This window comes from Phlebotomus argentipes, unplaced genomic scaffold (assembly GCF_947086385.1).
Source record: "Phlebotomus argentipes unplaced genomic scaffold, Phlebotomus argentipes genome assembly contig_39, whole genome shotgun sequence".
In the NCBI taxonomy this organism is placed as follows: domain Eukaryota; kingdom Metazoa; phylum Arthropoda; class Insecta; order Diptera; family Psychodidae; genus Phlebotomus; species Phlebotomus argentipes.
In genome coordinates this window covers 331328-355101 of record NW_026776182.1, presented here as the reverse complement: position 1 = coordinate 355101, position 23774 = coordinate 331328, and the positions used below count along the sequence as shown (strand labels likewise).

General features: G+C 42.1%; 2 protein-coding genes across 2 annotated transcripts; both read right to left on the bottom strand.

Moving 5' to 3' along the window:
• Positions 1–491: 491 nt before the first annotated feature.
• Positions 492–17033, bottom strand: LOC132263685 (patched domain-containing protein 3). Its single transcript, XM_059763583.1, has 10 exons — positions 16441–17033; positions 11345–11475; positions 10233–10378; positions 8556–8770; positions 8309–8490; positions 7461–7640; positions 7240–7403; positions 5299–5637; positions 2185–2498; positions 492–2127 (listed from the first exon to the last, which is right to left on the bottom strand). The coding sequence occupies exons 2-10, from the start codon at positions 11473–11475 to the stop codon at positions 493–495; spliced, it is 3306 nt and encodes a 1101-aa protein (XP_059619566.1). The 5' UTR covers positions 16441–17033; the 3' UTR covers position 492.
• A 1297-nt stretch (positions 17034–18330) lies between these two features.
• On the bottom strand, positions 18331–21742 carry LOC132263686 (sodium-coupled monocarboxylate transporter 2). Its single transcript, XM_059763584.1, has 7 exons — positions 21467–21742; positions 20270–20547; positions 20146–20213; positions 19917–20071; positions 19060–19863; positions 18747–19001; positions 18331–18681 (listed from the first exon to the last, which is right to left on the bottom strand). Exons 1-7 carry the CDS (start codon positions 21673–21675, stop codon positions 18618–18620), a joined length of 1833 nt encoding a protein of 610 aa, XP_059619567.1. The 5' UTR covers positions 21676–21742; the 3' UTR covers positions 18331–18617.
• Between the last annotated feature and the right edge of the window lie 2032 nt (positions 21743–23774).

Genomic DNA, 23774 nt, shown 5'->3' with positions numbered 1-23774 from the left:
ACACTTTTATCCTGTCTTCATCAAAGTCCAAAGTATAAAAAAAACATCATAATTTTGCCGCCTTTCGAATAGCAAATCTCCTTACTTGCAAAGACTGCACATTTATACATTGTAATACTTAGATCGTAATTGTAACGCTAACTTACAATACCTAGGGCAAAAAATATAATTAGAATTGTAAAAAGTCTACACCATGAATTTGATGACTATTCATTTTATACAATACAACATTTCCCCGCAACGATAAAAGAAATTAATAGTGAGAAAGAGATTAAATACTCATTTCTCGCATGAGCAACATAAATAACCCCCGAATTTGCTGATTATCTTTCCATCTTTTGTGTGATAACTTTGTCATGATTATACTGTTAAATATCCATCTACTTCCCATCTAAAGCTACAGGTCTAAGTGGAGGAGGAGAGGCGCTAGAGAGGGTGTTTGTCGTGAGGAATCTGGAGGGACATTGTCGCGCGAGGCTGAGGATCGCGCCGTCAGGGAAATCGCATGTCGCCCATGTGGCGTAAACTGTGCTGCGAGTTGCTCCTCTGCGGCTGCCTGGAGTAGTACAGGTTGTGTTGTGACGTGGATCTGTTGAGGTTCTGCTTGTAGATGCCCTCGGGCGGCGAGTATCGTCTGGGGCGTCGCTCCTCATTCGTGCGCCTCTTCGTCTCGTCCGAGTAGCGGCGTCTCTGCGTGTCGGGCTCGTAGAAGTACCGCAGATCGTCGTGTTCGCCGTACTTTGTCCTGTACTGCGTCGTCCTCTCGTCAGAGTTGCGCCTGTACGTGGCCTCATTGCGCCTCTGCGTGAGGTAGGAGTCGTCGTAGAAGCGCCTCCCCGTCGCCCAGAGGCGCTCGGACTCGTGGCCGTAGATGTCGATGATGGGCGGCTGGAATTGACTGGGTGATGACCCGTTGGCCGCCACGTTGTGCCAGGATCTTCGCCACCCTTCCTCATAGCGTCTCCTCGTGTTCTCGTCTTCGATGGCCTGGCGCCGCTGAGATTTGCTACTGCTGCTCTCGCTGGAATCCTCACCAGAAGTGCCAATGCCCAAATCCTTGTCGTCTCCGTAGGCTTTGTAGGGCGCGCCCAGGAAGTTCTTGCTGCCGAAGGGACCAGTGAGCGCGAGCTGCGGATGAGGAATGCAGTAAGGATGTGGGTAGGATTTCTCCACCGCGGACAGCTTCATCTCCTTCTCCGTTGACTTGGAGGCGCAGCAGGAGCCGGGCCCGAAGAGTGACAGCAGCACTGGGAGCAGGAAGAGGCCGTGCATGGCACCGAAGAATATCACCAGGAAGACCATCTTGAAGAAGACGAGGAAGATGTAGCTGTCGGCGAGCAGCAGAGCCACTACGCCCAGGATCGTGCTGAAGGAGCCCTGACAAATGGGTAATCCCAGCGAATAGAGAGCCTCACGCACGCGATCGTCCGGGTTCTTCGCTTTGGACGACATGTATGTGTAGCAAATGTGTGCGGTGAAGTCCACCGAGAAGCCGATGCACATGATGAGATTTATCATGGAGATGCTGTCCAGATTCACATCCCACAGTGACATGTAACCAGCCACGCCGAGTTCGATGGACACAATGCTGAATGCCACCCAGAGAGAGCACAGGAAGTTGGGGATGAAGATGAAGCTGATCAGCATCATGATCATGGCGCCGATGACCATGCTCTGGATGGACGTGGGACGCACCAGTTCGAATTGGTCGAAGAACACGAAGTAGGGATGAAAGACGGTGGCGTTCAGCGGAGAGTTCTTGCAAATCTGTCGCAGATCCTTCACCATCTGCTTCTCGTGATTCGTGTCGCTGATGTTCACAGCCTGGATGAGGAATCGCGAGGCAAGGATCTTCGTTTCGTCCTCGTTGAATTTCACGTCCAGTGAGAAGGGATTTCCCGGAAAGAGCCACAATTCTTTGAGCGTGTCTATGAAGCTTTGCTCATTGTCTATCGTGACATTGAGATAGTCCCCGTTCCGTTCGATGTAGGACAGGAAGGATCGGATCCAGGACTCGGTGTAAAGGGACGTTGTCACGTAAGACGTATTCTCCAGGCTCTGTGTCAGGGTTTCGATTTGATTCTGCACCACTGGGTCGGAATAGTTGAGTTCCCCAGCAATGATCACCTGGAAGAAATTGAAATGTTAGCCAATGACCACAAAGAAGGGGAGATTGGGACTCACTTGGATCCTGTAGGGAAATTCGCGGTAGAAGTCATCTTCACGATCGAAGAATTCCACTGAATAGGAGTCTGCCTTTGAGAGTTTCCTCCTCTCCAGGCCCTCCTTGATTTTCGTGAGGCCGAAGCAGGCGCCAAGGAGATAGGCGCCGAAGACGAGGATCACAAAGGCCTTCACCCAGCCCATGTTGAGCAGTGTGGCGACGTGGTTCTTGAAGAACGCCATCAGCATGTGCTCGCGATTGTCCAGCGGATTGTCGGGATCTTCGCGGTTGATGCCGCCCGTGAACAGGGTTCTGTACAGCCATGACCGCTTCTCTGCGGAGGAAGAAAGTGATCTTTAGTGGATTGGGATCGAGAGTTCAATGATCAAAGTGTCACTTGATCATTTCGCATGCACGCTGTGGAATATTTATCCACGATTTTCTTCCATCTCCCGCGGATGAGATGAAATGAGTGCCTCGTTGAATTTAATTTAGCGAATTCACACGTCGATCATTCCAGAAAGATTCTCATAGAGGGGAATCTCTGGCTCTCTTGAGGCACTTGATGAGATTGTCCACCTCCGAATACACACCGAGCGGGTCTCCTCACTGTGACTGCTGAGGGCATGCATGCTGTACAAGTTTCGGGACTTGCTTCAGAGTGTACGTCTGTGAATCAGGAAATATCCAATTGTGCCTGATTCCGATTAATTCTCTCACTCTCCACCAAGTTTCTAAATTGTATTGTTATAAATATGAGTGTATATATTAATTTTACAAATAACACACATATTTATTACATCAATTTCTCTCCCTCTCATGTCTTCCTCTTCGCGTGTCATGATAATCGCGCCTTCAGTCAACTCCGTGGCGGATGATCTTTGCGCTTAAGGAGTGTGAACTTCATTAGTGTCAATTAACCGCGATCGCCCCTTTTCGCGCTCACTCCAAAGCCAAATCACGGACAGAAATCATGGGAGTTCTAGCGCACGATCAAGAGATTATCGTGCGTTTGGCTAGATTGAATGAAATTATCAAATATAAATAGAAACTCTTTATCATCTTGCTCCCACTCTCAATTGCATAATTTGTAGTCCATGATTATATCCATTCCCTCTTTTACATAACCGACCGGATCTTGTGCCACCAGAAGTCTTGACCACTGTTAAAAACTCAAATAACGCCAGTGCAATTGAAAATGCGACTGTGTGGAGAAATTGGCATTTGAGCGACCGAAAAAAACGCCAATATTACACAAAAGAAGAGGCGAATGTCGAATTGACTTTGGAGGAAGTCACAGTGAATCATTACGAGATATTGATTATGTGATCGATAGCGATCATACGCGATGATGACCATGTTGCAATTTTCTGGACATTCTTTCTTCCCATTCTTTCGTACATATATTAAATGTTTTTTTTTTTATTTCTACCCAATGCGATTCGGTGGAATCTCATGAATTTTTTGTCGTAATCCCAACAATTGTGTCAGAAGTTTTCGCGTGAAAACCTTTACTTGAGGAAATGGACGGTAAAAAGACGATGAAATAATAACCAGTGAACATTACGCGATGTCAATTGGAGAATTTGAGCAATTTTCAGAGTCATCGCGAGTTGTGAGCGATTTTCCTGACTTTCCCACTCATAAACTAAACACTAGACTAATCAATTAGATTATAAGTTTGAGGAAAATTGCCATTTGCGCTTGATTAAGTTGATGGGTGGAAGTTGTAAAGGCTTGTTGTTATTTTTCCATTTCACATAACATTTCTTTGCATACGTGCTGAAGAATTCAAGTAAATTGTAGAGCATAAAAATTTGCCATCCATTCTCATTACTCAACCTTCATTTGGGAAATGAGCAGACGCAATATTTTTTCAACCGTTATTACATAGTTTGTACTGTTGCAAGACTCTATTTATCATTGTGCTCAAAATATCAGTCATTTCTCGAGATTAAGAGAAAATCCACCGCATTTTTTTCTACTCCTTCATTCAACAATAAATTATCATGACAACGCTCGTCGCATTGAAAAGCAATTTTGCAGTTATTTGCAATATTGAGTGAAATGTAGGTTTTCTTTCGACTGCAGTTTCATTTCTCGCGTGAGTTTTCACGATAAAGCACCGAAAGAGTTTGCAATACAAATTGAACAACACTAATATGAACAGCAATTAAGAGTTCATGCTGCTTTATTCTTCTTAAGATGATAGAGATTTTTCCAAAAAACTATTAAAAAAAATAGTTGCATCATTGATATTTTCACCAATATTTTTTGCAAAGAATTCACTTTCAATAGATAGTTGGATTTGAGTGGCTTTAATAGCCATCGCGAGAGGAGCTTTCAAAATGAAAAATAACAAATTATAAGCAAATTGAAGAGGTAAAATTCGGCTGCCAACACTCAATTGAGCTTCAAGTGTTGAAAAGACTCAAAAGACTTGTGCAAAAGGCAATGTTATCGATCTCTTGCGAACATATTGTTTTCTTCTTATATCCAATTTCGGTTCGAAGTGGATTTTTGCGGTGTAGAAAGAGAATTTATCGTGTTGGCGCGCGCAAAAACGGCATCTTTCTCCTCTCCGCGGCGCCAAGCTTAGGAGAGTTAGCGGTGTTTTTACATAAGAGGAGACAGTAGTTGGCAAGAAAATGCAACTTTCCGTTTTAGTGGAGTAGCAAAGTGGATCATTTTCCCCTCTACTGCTGAAAATGTGCATTTGAAAAGTGCCAGTGATCTCTTGTGACACTTTCTGAATGCCCTCAAGTTCTGACCAGAGTGTCAAGATTATCTTGGGAGGTTTGGCTTGTGAAAGGAAACACAGTGCTGTACATAGTGATTATTTGCCACAAAATGCCCAAGTTTAATCGGATAAAGAGTCGCGCCGTTTGTAGAAGGCAAAATTGGTCGAGAAAAAAAATCAGGTGAGTTTAAGCGAGACAAGGTTGACTATATCTTTTGCAATTCAGCGCAAACACATGACTCTGCGTGCGTTCTTTGACCATTAGTAGACCATCACAGTTATTTTATGAAAGTTCACTCCATTGCTGAAGTGCAGAGAGTGCAGAGTACTTGAGCTTTTTTCTCACTCTATCTGTGCACACGTCCAAGGCGAGGAAGAGGCGCAAAAAACTCACCTTTGATTGCCACGGAGACGGGCGAGACTTTGAAGCCCAGAATCGCGTGCAGGTTGCGATGCTCCCTGTAGCCGGACACGGCCATGCATCCGGCGAAGAAGGTGATGTGCCAGAGGTACGTGAAGCACACCGCGAAGCCGCTGTACGTGCAGAAGATTTTCACGGACGGGAATGGCGAGATGATGCCTATCCAGAAGGAGATCATGTCCGTGAACGACGTGATGGTGATGGAGACCGCAGCCTCGGACAGCATTTGCCCCATCCTCTCGGGCACGGAGGCCTTCACCGATGTCCGCCGCCAGGCCGCCAGCATGACAAAGGTGTCGTCAATTCCAATGCCTGTCCAGAGAGAAGACAAAACATCCAGTTCAACAGTAGAAATTGATGTGCTCATTAATTGAGCGATCAATGAATAAATTACTCATCGTTAAACTCTGTCTGCCGTTCACAAAATAATCCGATTTTGTGTTTCAAAAGCGAGAAAACATATTTGAGGCCAATAATCAATTTAATGCCTATACTTTACCGATCTATCACACCATAAAGTGATGCATTATAAATAGTGTGATATCGCCGTTATTCGGATACTCCGATGTCACATTAATTTTAACATGAGCAATTTTCATAGTGTAATTGTTTATCAAAAAGGAACTGCTTTATAGCAAGAGTCACATTAATTGAACAATTATAAGGTTTGAGTTGCTCATTATTATTAAGTTGTCTCTGTCATTTTAATACAAACTCAAAACTGCATGTAAAAGAGCAGTAATATTGCGTGATAAATCAGCTTGATCACACTGTAAATGTGCGAAAGTCTAGGCTTTGTGCTCATTGCTGGATTAAACGAGTGCGTGGCTCGTTAAATGCAAATTATTGAGTCAAAAAAAAATCTAAACGTCGATTTTGTTGAGACACTGAGTCAGTTTATTCACTGTCCTCCTCGATAGGTTCATGAGCGCCTCTACAAGAGAGCAATTCTTGGTGCCAATTACCCATTCGCATCACAATTGATTGCCAAGATTCACACTCATTGTAACTGCGTGAGGTAATAGTTGGAGTCGGATTAATTAATATTCGCGGAATGCAAGCAAAGTGTCCCATTTTTGGTCGGAACGTCCCATTCATCAGTGTTGTCTTCTTTTACAACTTGATGCCTTCTCCGCATTATATTGCACAAATCGATCATAAAGTCTGTGAATGTCACAAGAATGTGAAGACGCAGACAAAGAGTGTTTGAAATCCTTGGGCACACTTTGTACCGTCTAGCTTGAGAAGTGCTTCCAATTCCCAGTGCACTGTTATTACCCATTTCCCTGGCGGTGCGTGAATTTTCCACACCATTTGGCGGACTTTCTTACCCACAGGTGGCATGCAAAAGTGCTGCTGAAGGCTCTCTGTGAGAATCATTTAGATTAATGAGGCGCGAATTATGCAATCACTTTATCACCAGGATGGCGAGTGCATTCGAATGTAGGGCACTTTTCAGTGCAATTTCCAACCACTGTTTTTTCCACTGAATATTGCAAATTCAATTGACCACCGCGAAAGGTGGGGAGGGGGGAGTAAATGCAACTTTGTGGAGATTTGTGTGGTGTAATGGCTGAACTGGCGGGAGGGCAAGAAAGAGTTCAGCACACGTGATGTTAATTGGTGCTGGGATAAAGCCTATCGCCCAATTTTACATCTCAATCACTTTTGAATCGCGCTCATGAGGAAGCGAGTGCCCGCAGATCGCAGAGATGTGTTATGTGAGGCATTTGCTGTGCGGAGAGAATTGAAAGTGAGAGAGTCATTGGGTGAATTCTTCCGTTTGCCATGTTTGTCTTTCATAATTGAGAGATTATCTTTGCGCGCGTTGTGTCTTGTTTTGTTGCTCTTTGGGGGGAGCGCACATGATGAGGTTAAAATGAGTCTGAGTGTTATTCTCTGAAGTCCACTTACCAATCATTAAGAATGGTGCCGCTAAATTGATTCCAATGAACTCAATTCCGAGGTACATGGCTAAGCCAAAAGCTGCCATTGTCGACATCACCGCTGAAATGTTTCCCATCAAGCCCAGCCACGGCTTGGATCGCACACAATCGCCCATCATGCAGGTCAGAACGCTAAGGAAGAGAACGATAATGAAGGGCTCCAGTGAGGGGCGACTGATGGATGCTCACCTGAAAATCGCCATTAGAACGAAGGTGGAACTGAAGTAGGGCACAACAGTTCGTGTGTTCTTCTCCAACTCATGATCGAGTGTCCGTGATGCAAATCGAGCTACTGAAATGTGCTTGAAGACGCCCGTGTCTTGGGCGATTCCCACAGCCTCCAAAAACGCCTCTTCCCATTCAGCGCCTCTGCAATGGAATATCATTTGTATAGGGAAGAAATTTCATGCAATCAATTGCATACAGGCTGACCAAAAACTTCGCTATTACAAAAATTTCCTTGTTAAAGATCAAATATTTAAATGGTGAGTGATTTAGACTTTCATATTAATCAGACAGCTTAAAAAACATGAGCAATCTATTGAATATGCTTGATTGTAAAAAGTGAAAAGTATTTTTTATGAAATCTCTTCTTTCACTGGCGAAGAATATAATTTTTGCAATCTCACTTTTAGTATTGCTTATTTTACCAAACTAATTAGTTATAAGAATTCTACAGTGCGGAAAACTTTCTACACTGCAATATTGAAAAGATCTCTCTATTTGACGATGTAGAGAAAAAGCTGCGATATTATCCTAACTATTCCAATAATGATGGACAGGGAATTTTTGCAATTTTATACCATGCATGACCAAATAGTTTTCACTTTTTTCTGCCAAAATGAACGCAATATCAAAACATTTGATCATCTGTGTTTTGCTGGGGAGAAAAATCATCATCTCTGAAGAAGTGCACGCAACAATTATTTAGTAATTTGTTGAAAAGTGAGAGTTTGAATTTGGATAAAAATCTCTGATGGATTTCTTTGCTTTCTGGGGCTTTTGTGGAGCTCTGCGTAAAGGTCAGGCGCACTCACCTAATATCCTGCCTTTTTGTGTCTGCCGTGACAAAGTAGACGAGTTGTATCGACGGAACGCTGATGATAGTGTTCTCGGCGGAGAGTTTGGTGCCGCCGAAGAAAACAGGAAATGCATGCGCGTCCCACGTGACTGGATTGAACATCACCGGGAAGGTTAAATTTAATTCCCCCGTCTCGATCTGTTTAGCCAAGAGATCAATGAGAATCGAAATGATTTATGCGAGTACGTGACTATCGAACTCACTTCAGTCATAATGTGATCCAAGTTGAGGATGTCATTCGTGAAGCATTCATTCTGCCAACGTGCGCACGCGTCGCGGTACGTGAAGGTCTCGCCGTCGTAGTGCACCGTGGCGTTCTGGATGATGCCATCGAGGATTCTCAGCTCCTGGAACACCTCCCTTCGCAGCATGTTCTCATCCCCGTCCTTCGTCGTCACGATCACGCGCCCAAATCGCCCTGCGATCGAGAGAAAATTGTAAAGTCTAGCGGCTCTGAAAGTCTTGTTAGGGATCAATCTCTGGAACAGAGCATGGAATGTGGGTTAAAGATCTTTGCAGGTGTAAATCCATTCTACGTGATCATCACTCAACGAGATCTCTCCACTGATTGCTCGATGCTATGCTGATCGAGTCACGTGCACTCATTTGATTTCTCTTGTGGTGATCTTCACAAATCAACAAGATGTGTGCGTGATGATATATAACATATGTATATTATAAAGCAAAATGAACAAGACCAAAAATGATTTCGAAAATCCGAGGCATTGATTTTTCTTCTCCTTCAGCGAGATCGACGCGAACCTGTTTCAATTTCGGTCAATGATATTTTAGTGTGCTGCAATTGAGATTGCCTCTAATTTTTTTCACAACTTTTTGTGCTCTCTTAACACTCATTTGTAGTAGTAATCAAAGAATCGAGTGCACCGCAGTGGCAATTATGCTCAAATTGGTCAGAAATATCATCAGCGGACAAGGCTTCCCACAGATCGCCCAAGAGAATTAATGTGCGATGTGTGCGCGAACCAAAAGGTGATCTCAATAAAGTGGATGTGATATAAAATTTACGACAATCACTGTTGGAGGAGAAAAGAAATTTCTCTAAGATGCCGCTGGATGAAATAAGGAAAATGAAAGTAAATTGATGATTTTATGAATTATTACAAAAATATCATTAAGTTTCATTTTCCCCCTGATTTTTTCCATGTCATGTTTCCTCAGCTTGTCCGAATGAAAGCAATTGTTGCTAAAAGCGAAAAGAAATTGACCAATTTTTAGAGGTGGGTGGATATTTTCACTGTCCATCGATGGATTTGTGCGAGACTGTGGTACTTTCGGACACTCTTGGTTAACTTTTGAATCAAAGTGAAGGTTTTACATGTTAACACGGAGATTTTATAAGCAGTGAACGATTCATTTAGTCAAGCTAAGTTTAATGTAAGATTTAAGCTTGACGGAACATTCAGAAAGGATGAAAAGTTGAAGAAAACTCTGGAAGGCTTTTGAGATTCCTTTCGGTATTGACTTAGTTTAAAAATTTCATGGCGCCATAACAGAATGAAAATCAATCTTTCAAGTTTAGCTTTTGAATGCTTCGCTGAAATTTCGTGTCTTAATCACCAGAAAGATTATTGCAAGCGTCATAAATTTTGCACACTAAAGAGTTGAACATTTTTTTGGTAAGAATTTCTCATATCATTTGAAATTGCGCTTAAAATGAGACGATCTGTGGAATGCAAATTGTGGTGCCGCCACTTCCTGCACTGCGACGCAAGAAGCAATATATGGAAGGAGTGATTTCATTAGATGAGCAGCGAGACACCGAAACCCATTTGATTTATGAGGGGTGAATCGCGATATGGAGGTGAAAATTAGCACTTTTCTCGCTGCAATTAATTCTATCCCGCGGGTTTTCCACTCACCTGGTCGTGTTATGCGTCCCACATTGAAGCGATGGGTGTAGTTGACTTTGAAGTACTGCTCCACGATTGCCCTCTCGGATTTGCCCTCCCCGCGAACGGGCGAGAAGAGATACTCTGGATCAATTTCATACTTAATCTGTTGATACCTGTTTTCCGCCGGGCAATCCAGGAAAAGAGCATAAGCGAGAGAGCAATAATTAGAGTTTACTTATGGATAAACGCTGTGGAAGTGAATCGAGATGAAGATGGGAGTGAAAAAACTTTCTTCATATTTGCCGGGAAAATATAGTGTGCAACATATTGTCTCGTGTGGCTCGCCTGAGGAATTTCCACACGCACTGGATTTTTTCTTTCATTTTCAATTCACGCACACGTGAGAAGATGGCAAATATTCACACGAAATTATTGCATCGACCCCAAAAAGCTCGCTTTGCAATTGTATTATCCAGTCAGGTAAAAATTGATTATGTCTACGATCATAAAGCAATGCTCGTGATGCAATGCAAGACAATCTTAAGATCTTCTCGTGCGAGTGAAATAGAAAATTTCGTCTCGCGTTCTCGCGAGGTGAAATGCCTTTGCACTGTGAAAACCGCGTGCCACAGTTTTGGGAGATTTATGAGAAAATGCACTCTGGCAAATACAGAGTTCAGGGATTAGATCTGAAGAGAAAATCGATTTTCTCTTCACACAAATATGTATGTAATTTATCATTTTTTCAAGCCCTGAGCTATTTTCTTTGCAAATTTCACTCAATTAGTGCATCCTCAGGAGGTTATTGTTGAGAAAACAGATCATGGCGATGGAAAATTAGATATTCTGCTGCGTATGGAATTGTATTTTCGCGAGAATTCTAAATATTTATGCAAAACTGAGTCTAGTTTTGACTGTGTTATGAAAATTGTGATTAAAAAACACGCAATTTGAGATCAAGACTGCAAATTAAGGGTATTTATTTATAGCCTTTATGAATTTTGTTGAAATCTGGGTTTTTCAATTATATTCTCGCTCCCAAATTAATGACCCAGTTATTGATCTTGATCAAACCTGAAAGGCGGCAATTGAACTAGAATTGTCAAGTGTCACTGTAAGAAGCACAAGGCTGAACTTACCCTGTCATGCAGAGCAGAGCCAAGAGGACTGGCACGATGAGAAAATACCCCGGATGGCGGCCAATGAAGAAGCCCAATTTGTAAAACGATCGATTAAGTGCTCGATCGACGAAGGAAACACCACAAGTCATCTGTAACAAAAGTATATTTTCCATATTATAGAAATATCCATACAAGTTAATTGCTTTTCAACGCCGGACATTTAATATTTTCGTGTAAAACAAAGCGATTTAATTAGTTAGTATAGCTCTTGTATCGGAGACGCGCCTTGTGAGTAGAGTAACACGTTCAATTCTGCTTCCTTGACGCGATTTGGCGAGTGTAGGAAAGGAAAAAGTGGCGGGATTTTGGGTGGAAAAGCACATGCAGTAAAGTAATTGCATTGTTTCGAGTGATTTGAGGCATGTGGCTAATTTATTCACATTTAAGTGGAAACAAAAAGCAGTGGTGGATGGAAAAAATTGCAAAATGTCTCAAATTAGCACTCGTGCTTGTGCATAGAAATTAGGAAATTTGCATAATTTTCCACCTAATTCCTGGCTGAAAGATTTGTCAGATTGTTACAATTTCTCACTTTCGTACTTTATTCAAGCGTTTGCAAATTTGTCATCTGAATAAGTCTTGTGCTGTGCAGAAAACTGGGGAGAAATCAAACTGATCGCGTGTGTGATTTGAGAGAAAAGTTCGATCACGATCGTCAATATAAATGGTTGATATCGCTGATGTTGTGTATTTTGCTGGGAAGAGGAGAGACTTTTGGAAGCGTGTCGCGTTTTAGGTCATTGTCAAATTCATGGCACTAAAATCAGTGGCATGTGAACAACTCCGTGAAATTTTAACGATATTTTCCTGTATTTCAGCACAATCATTTTCACATCATTGCTGACTGATTTCCCGCCGAAGGAGATCAAATCATTGAGACAAAGTCGATGGACACTTAATTATGCCATTTGGTCACACAGTCACTGGGCAAAAGGCCATCCTCGAGTTCTCATTCAGTGGCCAGGAAGATTTTCTCTTTTGGACACTCGCAGAGTGGCAAAATTAACGATCAAAGACTGGCTCCAGTTGGAAAAAATCAAGAGTTAAAACTTTCCCGCATTGTGTTGTTGTGTGGATATTTCTGGGACCGGACTTGCAAGACAACACGGCATCAGAAGGTCAAGGCATTAGAGGGCAGTTTTGGGGAACGAGAGGAATGAAAATTTCACATGTGCGAGAAATATTTGCAATTTCTCAGCTTGACTTCCGGGTTGTGATTTTCATGCGAAATGCACGCGCTGGAACTCAAATGGTTTGTGCATTGAAAGTGAAAAGATGTCAATATCAATCATGTTGCTGCCTCAACCCTGAAATTCAAGAACAATATTATTTTCATAAGTACAGGCAATAACAATATCTAATTGCCAATTGCATGGTGAGTCTCTTTTTCACTGAAAAACTGACATGAGGAAAATTTATCGGTCGCAATTGATGGTCTCGAATCGAAGAGTCATTTTCTCTTCGCCGCCATGAAATATAAATATTAATTACATAAATTTTGTCCACAGAAGCGGCAACAGCCGAAAAGTGAAGGATTTGTGAAGCGATATAATTTAAATTTCATATCTTATCATGAGATATTGAGACAAGCCTTCAAAAAAGACGTCTCTTCAATCGACTGCGAAGATAGACATTTAGGCTAAACTGAAATGCAAAATTTATGCCGAGAAAAGCACTCTTTTAACAAAACTCTCTGGCGTGCTCCACTGCATTTCATGGAGGAAGTAAAAATTTATGGTGTAGCCACAAATTTGTGAGTTTGATGTTAATAAAAAATATGCACTATAAATTAGTAGAAGGCGAAACATGTTCAATGCAATTACTTCACGGGTGTGTGAAGAAAATTTTCTAAATTCCTCCGGAGTGACATTTCGCCAGATCTTCTGATCGCACTGAACTAAACAAGGCTAAGAAAACTCTTGTTCATTACTGTTCATCATCATCTAGACCGGAACAAAGATCGTTGATCATTGTTGATCTCGTAAAAGATGTCAGAATAGCTTAATCTCGATCCTACTTTTGTGTGTCTTATTTAGTACAAATAAATAACAAAATGGCTTTTGCGCAATTTCGCCTTGATTGTTTTCGCTATAATTTCTTAATAGTGTCTTTCCCTTCGCGCAGAAAAAATATTCATTCTGTAACTCGTTGCTATTGGGTGGTAATGTGATATAATTTCAACCAAGGTTTTGTCGGTTTTAAGAAATTCCCCAGGAAAATTCTCACACAAATAAAAAAAAAATCAATTTTTCATCAGTGAATGCAGTTTCGTTTTATGCCGATATGGAAGTTAATTAGGTATCACAAGACAATAACACCTTTTAGGGAAAGTTAATTGCTGACTTTGATTTACGGCTGGCAATTAGGTTTGCCATTTCGTTAAAATCGATTTTCAAACTCCCACATTTTCCCAAACAAGTGGAGTTTTCATTGACCTGAAAAATTGAACAGCAAATTGGGAGATGATTTTCAGATGAACTCTGTTGTTTATCGAGATCTCAAATGGAATAATTATGAATCTTGTTTTTGACTATGGTGAACCTTCAAATTTTCAACACTATGAGCGTTTGAATTTATTTGTTTTTTCTTCAATATTTTGTAAGTAACAAGATCACTATGAACGTGAAGTTAGTTTCATTCTATTGACTTATACGTGATATGATAAGAATTCTATTGTTTTCTTCATCAATTTTCTGTACTGAAATTCACTACTTGATTAGGATACAATTCGCTTTAAATTCACCACGGAATGGCTAAACAATTTATGGATAAAAGGAAGAAGTTTCTCTTTCGGTAAAGTGAAACTTTTGCTTACAAGATTATTGATGAGAATATTTAGTTGTGTTAATTATCCGAACAGAGTCTAAAGAATGTCCAATGAACTTGATGAATGAAATTTCACATTTCTGCTATGCTCGCTATGTTGCATTTAGTGCTGTTAAATGTAGGTAGAGTTCTTAATCTCTTTATATCGTGTTTCACAGTCGAGGGAGTGTGAGTTACTGATTTCTATCGAAAGTGGATTTCTCAATTTATCAGTTTCACGTGCAATTCAACAATGATTGGACTTTGCCTCGTGGCGGCGATGGTGAGATAGGTAAATGTGACAAGATGAAGTGGAGTTCAAGTGCAAAACAGAATGGTTTTGCGTATAGGGAAATTTCACTGGGGAAAAATGGGCCCGGGACAGGCCGAAGCGTCGTGGAGAAAGATTTGCCCTCGAGGCGGGAGAGAGAATTTCTCCGTGGCAAAATAAAATGGTCAGTGATGTGGTCGCTGTGGTCATCAGCTGTGTGACGCATCTCGAAGGCACGTGGCCCACTTTTACTGCCACTCGATCAGCGGCCAATATTCGGTGTCTCTTGCGTGGCGGATGGAAGAGGCCAGAGACCGCAGCGTTGAGCGGATCGCGGAGGTCAAGGTGGAACTCTGAGGCGCTTCTTCAGCGCCTTCCTGAAAACCGATCGGATTTTCACTCGCGCTGCGCAGACAATTTTGTCCACTTGGGCGCAGTAAAAGTTCACCTTGTGCAAACTTTGGATGTCATGCGTGGTATTTAGGCAGTGCGGGAGGGGAAATTAATTGAAAACGACGGCTCTTTCCACTTCACGTGAATGAGATGAAATGTGTGATCGTTACAGAAATATCTGCTAATTGTTACTTCATGAGAGTAAATTGAAATGAATGGTGTGTTTGTGTGCACAAGGAAAAAACTTCCGCTGCAGAGATGTGGAGAGTAAATTTGATTAATTTTCGTATTGACTTTTTCTTCAGTGACAGCATTTCAGCGGGTGAAAAAGCGGAGGATTGGCAGAAAAAAAAGCCAGCAAGAGAGAGAAAAGAAGTACACTCAGTGCAGGTAATATCCGTGAAATTATATAATTTCTCATGTCAATAATTTTATATTTCTCTCACAACTTTTAGGAATACATTTTCATGACTATATACACACAAGTTATGGAGTGCGTGTTCCACTTGTTTGATTGCGCAAAATCGTCTTGGGGAGGAAAATATGGATTGGGTCTGTCTAAGGTGCACTTTCTCAAGCGCATGCCTATTAAATTTCTATAAGTAACGGGATCACATTTGATTTTTCACCTGGAACACGATCTTGTGGCTGCCAAACACACCTTGAGATCATCTCAAGAGTGCAAACATGAAAATCTGGAGGTTGACGGAAAAGTTCCGTTCACTCTGGTAAAGAGGAAATTTATAGAAATTCCGTTCTTCTTCTTCTATTCTATCAAGAAGATCGCTTACAGCAAAACGGCGATCATTGATTCACGCAGCACACAAAATATTCACTTCACCATTCCAAGACCTCAGAAAAAGAGACGTTAGAACAAATGCGAAAAGCCTTCTCGACCCACAAGAGAGAGAAACTATCTTCTAAGAATGTTACTTGCATAGTGAGAAATTTGAGGAATTCTAATAAAAATGCCTCGAGAATGCATGAAAATGGTGTGACAAGACACTTTTCTGATCAAAATCAGCTGATTGGATTAAAGCTTTAAACTCATAAGTAGTTTGAGAGGCTCAAAATTGCAATTCAAAGACAATTACTGTCCCCGCCTTCCTCTATATTGTGGTTTTAATATATTTCAGGAAATTAATGGCTAGTTTTAAGAGATTTATGACAACGTTTGAAAATACTGCACTTGAGCAATGTAAGGCTTGATTTTCTAGTTTCTCCACTGATATCAAATCAACAGTTCAAATTGCCCAGCTTTCCTCTTCATCAGCAAGGATGCGATTCCCGAGAAAGTGACTGCACAGATGTTTCACGAAAGGGAGAGATCAATTCCTTGAATCGGAGGATTCGTTGTGGGTGAACAAAGGTTCTATGTTTTTTTGTGTTCGGAGACCCTCAGCAAAGCGCCTTTGCGAGTGTGAGTCAGGAATTCGTGTACCTGAGAGTCGACAGACAAAATTATGTGTTTTCCACCTGCTCATTCTCTCCCTTTTCGCCCTTTTCTCCCCAATCATTCGGTGACGCAGTGGCCGCTCGGCGGTCAAAAGTGCATAGGAATGTGTTGATCATTGGAAGCACTCACCTTGATTTCTTACTCGATTGACTATTTTCTGCCAGGGAAATTAAATTCTTTACAATGTCTTTTTCGCACTTGGCTTCACTTGTGTCTCTCCGCGTTCACAGACACCACAGCAGATTCTTATCAATTAGGCAATTGTAGAAAAAAAAGCCTCACCAATTTTTCAATCCACTGAAGCACTCACAATATTCATAGGCTTGTTAGAAGAAATGACTATTAAACACAATTTTATTCTTCGTGGTCTTTTCGTGGTATTCCTCTATTGCAGGCAATTAGTTGTTGCTTATTCTTCTCCAATTCTATTCAGCAGATCCCTTGGCGTGTTGCTTTTTGGTGTCGCTGGACTGGAGGTGCGTTTAGTAATCCAAAATTTGATGGGGGAAGTGCAAGGATTACGTTAATCCTCGCGAGGAATCACTGCGCGTCTTCGAGGATCACCTGTTGATTCTGGTGAGAATCATTTTTTATCACAACACATCACTATTTCACGCGATCGACTGGAATTGCGTCGCAAGATTTCGGTGCACACAGAGTGTGTGATCTTCAGTGCGTCCCTGCAAGGAGTGAGGCCACGGAGCACCGATGCGAACACCTCGATGGTAACGAACTGACTGGCTCAGTGAGTGCCTACGAAATGGAAACTCAACTGTGTGTACATTTATGGGGCACTCGTGGCTCTCCGGACGATGGAAACGGCAGCGCGATCAACGGTGATCGTGAGTGTACGAGAATTTCACTCGAAAGAAATTTCTTGGTCATTCCACTTCATTAGGCGCATGCCCATGTGTTGGTGTGCATCCCGAGAGAGGCTCTCAGGGATGCTCAAGGGACACTCTTCCGGGTGATGGCAGGCGATCTTGGGGCGATCTTCGTGAGGCCTAAATCTCTGCTCTACTCTGAATTTGCTGTGTGAATGCCGCGAATACCTTTTATTGTCTCTCATGTTCCACTTTTGATTTCTATTGGAGCTGTCTCACCATCATCATAGCATGATCGCGCTTCTGCCATCGCACGCGTTGCTGTGAAAAATCTCACCTGTTTATGGCGAAACACTGCTTCTTTTCTCCGGATGAAAAATCAAGTTCTTCGCCGAAACACGTTCTCGCCTCTTGAAAAAGAGATAATGAATCTTTTTCCATGTGAGGCAAGCTTAAACCGTTTGGCCGTGAGGCGTCTCAATGAGAGAAAATAACCACTCTGCGAGACTCTTGTTCTGCATAATTCTTTTCATTTCACCTGCTTTGCTCTCTGACAGTGATGCTTTTTCCCTGTCGTCTTTTCACTTTGGGTGAAAAAAGACACATTGAAATTCATCATGGCTTTTCATGACACTGGCTTCTGACCCACTAATCTACAAGACATGGCTGAGATATCGCGCGCGCGAAATCGCTCGGCCACTCCTGACCAGCCGAAGGAAGATTCCACATACTCGGCAATTGAGGGAATTAAACAAATTTGATTTAAACGCAAATAATAATCCTCCACTGCCATTTTAATCGCCGGCTAAATTGTTGATTGTCCACGGAAAGTAGAGACAATTTCATTAGTCGCGCCAACGCACTCCTCTAGGCTTATCACTCGTGCGTCTCTCGCCAGTCACCTTGGTGGTAACTCTGACATTGATGAATACATAATTTATCCAATGTGAAATCTCAAGAATGTCTACAAATACAAATATTGTGCGCTTGTTTGATATTACATCCATTTTCTCGCGTTTTGTGCCAATTTCGCTGAAGATCATCCACACTGAAGAAGACACTTTTTTGGAGGGAAAGTTTGCACTACAAACTGCATAAACTCAGGCGATATTTCTCATCTTCGCGCCAAATGCGATTTTCACTAGCATAACAACCCATAAAATTCATGAAGTCGAGTTTTAAGGGATCATTTGTCCTTAGAATCGCAGACAATTTTTCTTTTCCTGTTCTTTATTTGCTTCTCTTTAAGAAAACTACCCTTTTTCCTATCCCTGCCGATTTGTACAAGCATGAAAACCATTGAATTACACGAATTACAACTATGGTGGTGATCATGTCGATGTGGTACGTTTCTTCGGTGGTTTCTATTTGTTAACACCGGCTCTAGTGGAGTATCACAAAGGGGCCAAGCGCTTGCAGTATTTTTATGGCTTGATTTTTATAGTGAGTTATTCGAAAATTAAATTCGTGCGTCAGTAACTGCTATTTCTCTCCCTTTTCCGTGGATTCCCAGACCCAAGTGGTTTCCTTCACTTGATCACCTTGCCTGCAAGACAAGTGAAAAAAGGATAAATTGGGAAATGAGGTTTTAGAGCAAACTGCCAAACTCACGTGTTAATAGTTGCTTTAGTAGTGTTCACAGGAAGCACTTTCTCTGGGATATCGTCAGGAAGAAGCCAGTGAGCAACAGGAGAGATGAGATTTCGTCCTACTTGGTAGATATCATTGGATCCAGTGAAGTAACTTACTGGAATTCCTACGAGAGGAACAATAAGAAAGCCGAAGACGGAGAACCACGCAAAAGAAATCTTGTGCAAAGCGAAGGAATCATCATCAGTCGGACTTTCGGATAAATCAGTGGTATTTCTGGAAAATGAAAGTGATGATCATCAAATTCTAAGGTTCTGCAATAATATACACTCACAGTGATAGTGCTGAGAATGCGGCTGATGTGATGTTGATGCCGAACTCGTCGCAACCGTCAATTCGGCTGGGTAACAAAGGATAGGACATTTCCCCGGTGAGAACGGCAATCTTGGATCTGACAGCCATGTAAGCTGTGACGACGATGCTGACGACTGCACCCCAGAAAGCTCCCTTCTCGTTCGCCCAGGGATACAGCATGCCGAGGCAGAAAACACCGAGAGTGGCTCCCGAAGACACTGTGGGAATCGTCATCATCATCTCGAGAATGCTGCTGAATTTGGCCACCACGAATCCCGCGGAAACGCAGAACACGCCCGAGAGGACGACAATAGCTTTCATCCAGAAACTGGCTCTCTGCTCTGAGTGCCTGAATCCGGGGAGATTCTTCACATAATCTTGGTAAATCACTCCAGACAGGGAGTTGAAATTAGCAGACATTGTGCTGAGGCCAGCACTGAAGACGCACGAGATGAATACTCCCGTCATTCCCGGGAGTTTTCCGACGGTGTCCTGCACGAAAAATGGCACCATCTTGTCTAGCTTGTTCACAATGCCCAACTTCAGTGGGTCGCAGAGATAGTATCGGGCGAACATGGTAATCCCGATGAGGAGATTGACGCTCACAATGATGTAGTATCCGATGCAGAAGAGCCAGAGGGAGCTTTTGGCGTGCTTGACCGTCTTCAGGGCCACGATTCGCTGCACGCAGCTCTGATTGAGGCCAATGTACACCGTCCACATGATGACGCCGCCCAGCACGACATTCGGAAAGGTTTCACGAACCGTGAGATCGAGACTCATGCTGAAATATTGAGGCTTGAGGCGAATATTTCGATATTTGCACTATGTACTCACTTGAAGAACTCTACTCTGTCGCCAATGTAGGCACGATCGATGACCTCTGATAAGCTGCCAACCTCACGAACGCCGCAGATCAGAATCACGAGAGATGCACCCACCATAATGGTACCCTGAATAACATCAGTCCACACGACAGCCTTTATTCCACCCTGAGAAAGAGATTTCGGAGAGTTCGCGTGTGATTAATAAGCCAAAACCACTCGAGAGATCACTCGAAACTCACCAGCATTGTGTAGATGACACACACAGAGCAGCCGATTGCATTGATCAGGTGATCATTGATCCCAGTGACTGCAAGAGGAGGAAGATTAGGCATGCTAAGAGATTGCGCGGCGGAAGAGAGATACCTTGGGATAGCGCAATGGCGGGAATGAAGAGAATGATCGGAAGCAAGAAGTAGCAGTTCGCCATAAAGGTGACGGTCATGAGATGTCGCAGGCGCGGGCTGAACCTCATCTCCAGATACTCGTAGCAGTTGGCGATGTTGTTGTGGTAGAAGACCGGGACGAAGACGAAGTTGATGATGGACACCGTGACGATCATGAAGGGCACCATCATGGCGAATTGTGTCCCGTAGCCGTACATCTCGGCGGGAAGGGCGAGAATTGTGACTCCAGATATTTGACTGGTGGTGAAAAGCAGGGAATTTGCTATAGCACTTCATGCACTCGAGTTTGGCTAGACAATTACAGACAATATTGATTTCTCGTGATACATTTTTGTCCACCAGAAAGTAGAGAGTCTCTCAAGAATAGAGTATGATTAGAAATTAGTCACGAAACACTTGAAATCCACGTGGGAACGTTGATTGTAAATAAAATTATCGAAATGAAATAATTTTGAATTGACTGAGTAGGAACTTTCCGGTCATAAATTCCTCACATTGATTTTTACTCGAACAATATCCATCTCATTTCACTTAAAATAAGTTAAATAGCTTTTTTCTGCACTTGAATATTCATTCTGAGAGAAATGTGTAGAACAAGTTTGAATTCGATTTACACGCTATCAGAGAATAAGTAATATTGTATGTTCAGAATAAGCTGTGCAGATTTGTTGCTTTTTCTCTATAGATAGATAACAATCGCTCCAATCTCTGATCTTAAAACCTCAAAAACCTGAACTTTCAGTAGAGAAGAGCGATAGAACAACAATTTTGTGCTGTGCGTAATGCATTTCAAATTGAAACCGAACCGCAAATATGTAAAAGAAATATAAATAAATTAATATCCTTAGAATATATTTCAAGGATATGATTTTCACCATCGATACTGCTGAAAGCGGAAAGATTTTCTGTTATTCATCTATTTCTCGAACCATTGCACACCCAAGAACACTAAAATTGACCATAATTGGGACACAAAATATACATATTTCATAATAGAAATAGAGTTCCTCATAAAACCTGATTTTAGACACTTAAGCGCAACTTTTAAATTCTATTAACTAATCACCTCACAGGTATTAAAATATTCAACGAGACTTCCACAGCGTTCACAGCAATTGATTTATGTCCAAAAACACGCCCAATTCATCACTTTTACCTTGCAATGAGGGAAATTGCAATTGGAAGAGTCTTCATGCGCCGTCCGCCGAGGAGATATTCCTCCGTGGATTGGTTGTTGCCGAAGAAGCCAAAGTAAATGCCGACTGCCATGGAGATGGCCAGCATTGCGATAAAGACAACATAATCCAGCACCTGAAACTGTCCACTTCCGAGAGGCAATAAACCGTCCGTGATAGTAAAATTCATTTCAGCACAGATGATCAGGAGAAGGCAGCAATTAGCCGATTTGCCGGAGATTCAGCTGAAGACTGACTTGCGGATAACGCGCAGTAGCGTGATAAAGGCAGAGTTGGGAAGATTCTTCAGTTGTGGAGAGAGATTTACTTGGAAAAGTATAACTGATAAGGTGCGGATTTTAATTTAACAATGCCATCGTAAATTCTCAAGTGGTCTCCAAGTTAAGCTCTTTTCTGCTTCTGTGAAATGCCTTGAAGAGCGCGACGCTCTGAAGAGAGATAGGCCATGGCTACAGCAAAACACTTTTGGTTGTTGGGGATGTTTTTAGGCACAGAGGCGGGAAATAAAGAGATAAATTAGGGAAATATATTACGGGAATTATTTTAATAACTCCACACATAACATTTTCACATCATCTTCACCCACGATTCTCCATGACATTCTCTCTCTTTCACTCGTTTAAATCACTCGTTAGAGCCACAATGAAGTTCGCCAGCTGCAGATATGATTTTGGAATGGGATCCTCTCGCGAGAAAGAAAGTGTGAATCTGTCGTTCGTGACTCTGAGCCCGAAAGTTTCGACGCGCGGCGAGTGAAAGAGAGACGAGAATTCAATTGACTTTGGCCAGTGATAATTACCAGCGTTTGATCATTATTTGTAGGGCTTATTTGGATAGTGATTTGGCGCATTTTCAGAGTGTTTATCTCGATCTTTGTGTCGAAGAATAAACATAATGCCAGCATCCATAGGAGCTCGAGTCTTGACCCTTTTGCATCAGCATGGAGTCTTCCTTTCGATGCTCATTAAAAGGGTATTCATCACCTTGGCGGGTGATTTATGAGCGCAATTTGCCGTAATCATGCGTTTAGCAACTAACCGCAAGTCGGAGGGAAAAGTGAATTTGTCGTGATCCTCTTGAGATCATTTTTGTTCCACATTTACTTATCTCACATGATCATCTTTGGCGCGTTTAATGAGACTTCATGATTGTGTTTTCGCCTCGGTGGGTTTTAGTTAATGAAAGAAATTTGTTACTTCTCAAAAAAGAAGCGATGACGCATGGCAATTTTCTCCTTTCGCCATGAAAATTATCACATTTATTGATTGTATTGTCGCATTAGCACAATTACTTATTCCACAAAACATATCTCTGCCATTTCGGCAGTGTTGCACCGCGCTTTTCTGCGTAAGTGCATCATCGGAGAAGCGGTGTTTAATGAAATTATTAAGAGAGATGCTCCATGGTCAGGTTGTCGATTGGAGCCTCTCAAGTGGTGAAATGCAAACACGTTTTTGAGTGTCTTAAGCAAATATTGCGGATTTTTCAACTTGTTACTCTTTCTGATTTGCAAGTTGTACCAGGAATCACGTGTCTTATGAGAGTTGCAAATCAAGGAAATGATAAAATAATAATTTTACAATTCTCCTTAAATGAGCGAGTCTGTCGGGGAGTGAAAGTCCGCATAGGATCACAGCGAGATTTCGCATTGTCATACAATGATCGAGAGTGTGTGATTGTGAATGCTGGCTGTGAGTCATCAAAGAGGGAAGGAAAATGTATCATATTCTCTTGTGAGAGACAATTAGAGTGCCAAAAAATATGATGGAATTATTCATGTGGTGGAATTTCTTTCGCATGGGAAATTGCAGTATGGAATTCTCCTCAAGAATGCCGAAGAGTGCATTAATATGAGTCTCTCCGAACCAGACACACCACATCACTAACCTTGATCGCGAAATCTCAATGAAAGTCACTTAAATCGCGCAGTTGGAATTGTATCTCTCCACTTCATGGTTGTCTCTCGCTTGTCTTTCTTTCCAATATAGAGCACATTCTCGCGCATGTTTGCAAATTGCTGAAATCTTTCCACTGACGATGAGTGCGAAGGAGAGTGTGAAGATTCCCATCAATGCTGAGTGGAAGTATATCGCGAGATGCCGAAGACAGTCAACGCAACAATAGAGTTTGTTTTGCTGCAGCTACGCTTCTATAACGAATATAAGAGGTTCGCATAGAATGGATGGACTGGTGAAGGTGGGCAGACAATAAGCCATTAATTTTAGTCTCTTTGTCTTTCCGACTCGGAACTGAAATCAGTGACGTAGC

Coding starts and splice junctions, on each gene's coding strand:
- LOC132263685 (XM_059763583.1), bottom strand. CDS start 11,475: ATGACTTGTGGTGTTTCCTTCGTCGATCGAGCACTTAATCGATCGTTT. Junction 10,379..11,344: donor GCTCTGCTCTGCATGACAGG/GTAAGTTCAGCC, acceptor GGCGGAAAACAG/GTATCAACAGATTAAGTATG. Junction 5,638..7,239: donor GGCACCATTCTTAATGATTG/GTAAGTGGACTT, acceptor CTCTCTGGACAG/GCATTGGAATTGACGACACC.
- LOC132263686 (XM_059763584.1), bottom strand. CDS start 21,675: ATGAATTTTACTATCACGGACGGTTTATTGCCTCTCGGAAGTGGACAG. Junction 20,072..20,145: donor GTGTCATCTACACAATGCTG/GTGAGTTTCGAG, acceptor TCTCTTTCTCAG/GGTGGAATAAAGGCTGTCGT. Junction 19,002..19,059: donor GCATTCTCAGCACTATCACT/GTGAGTGTATAT, acceptor TTCATTTTCCAG/AAATACCACTGATTTATCCG.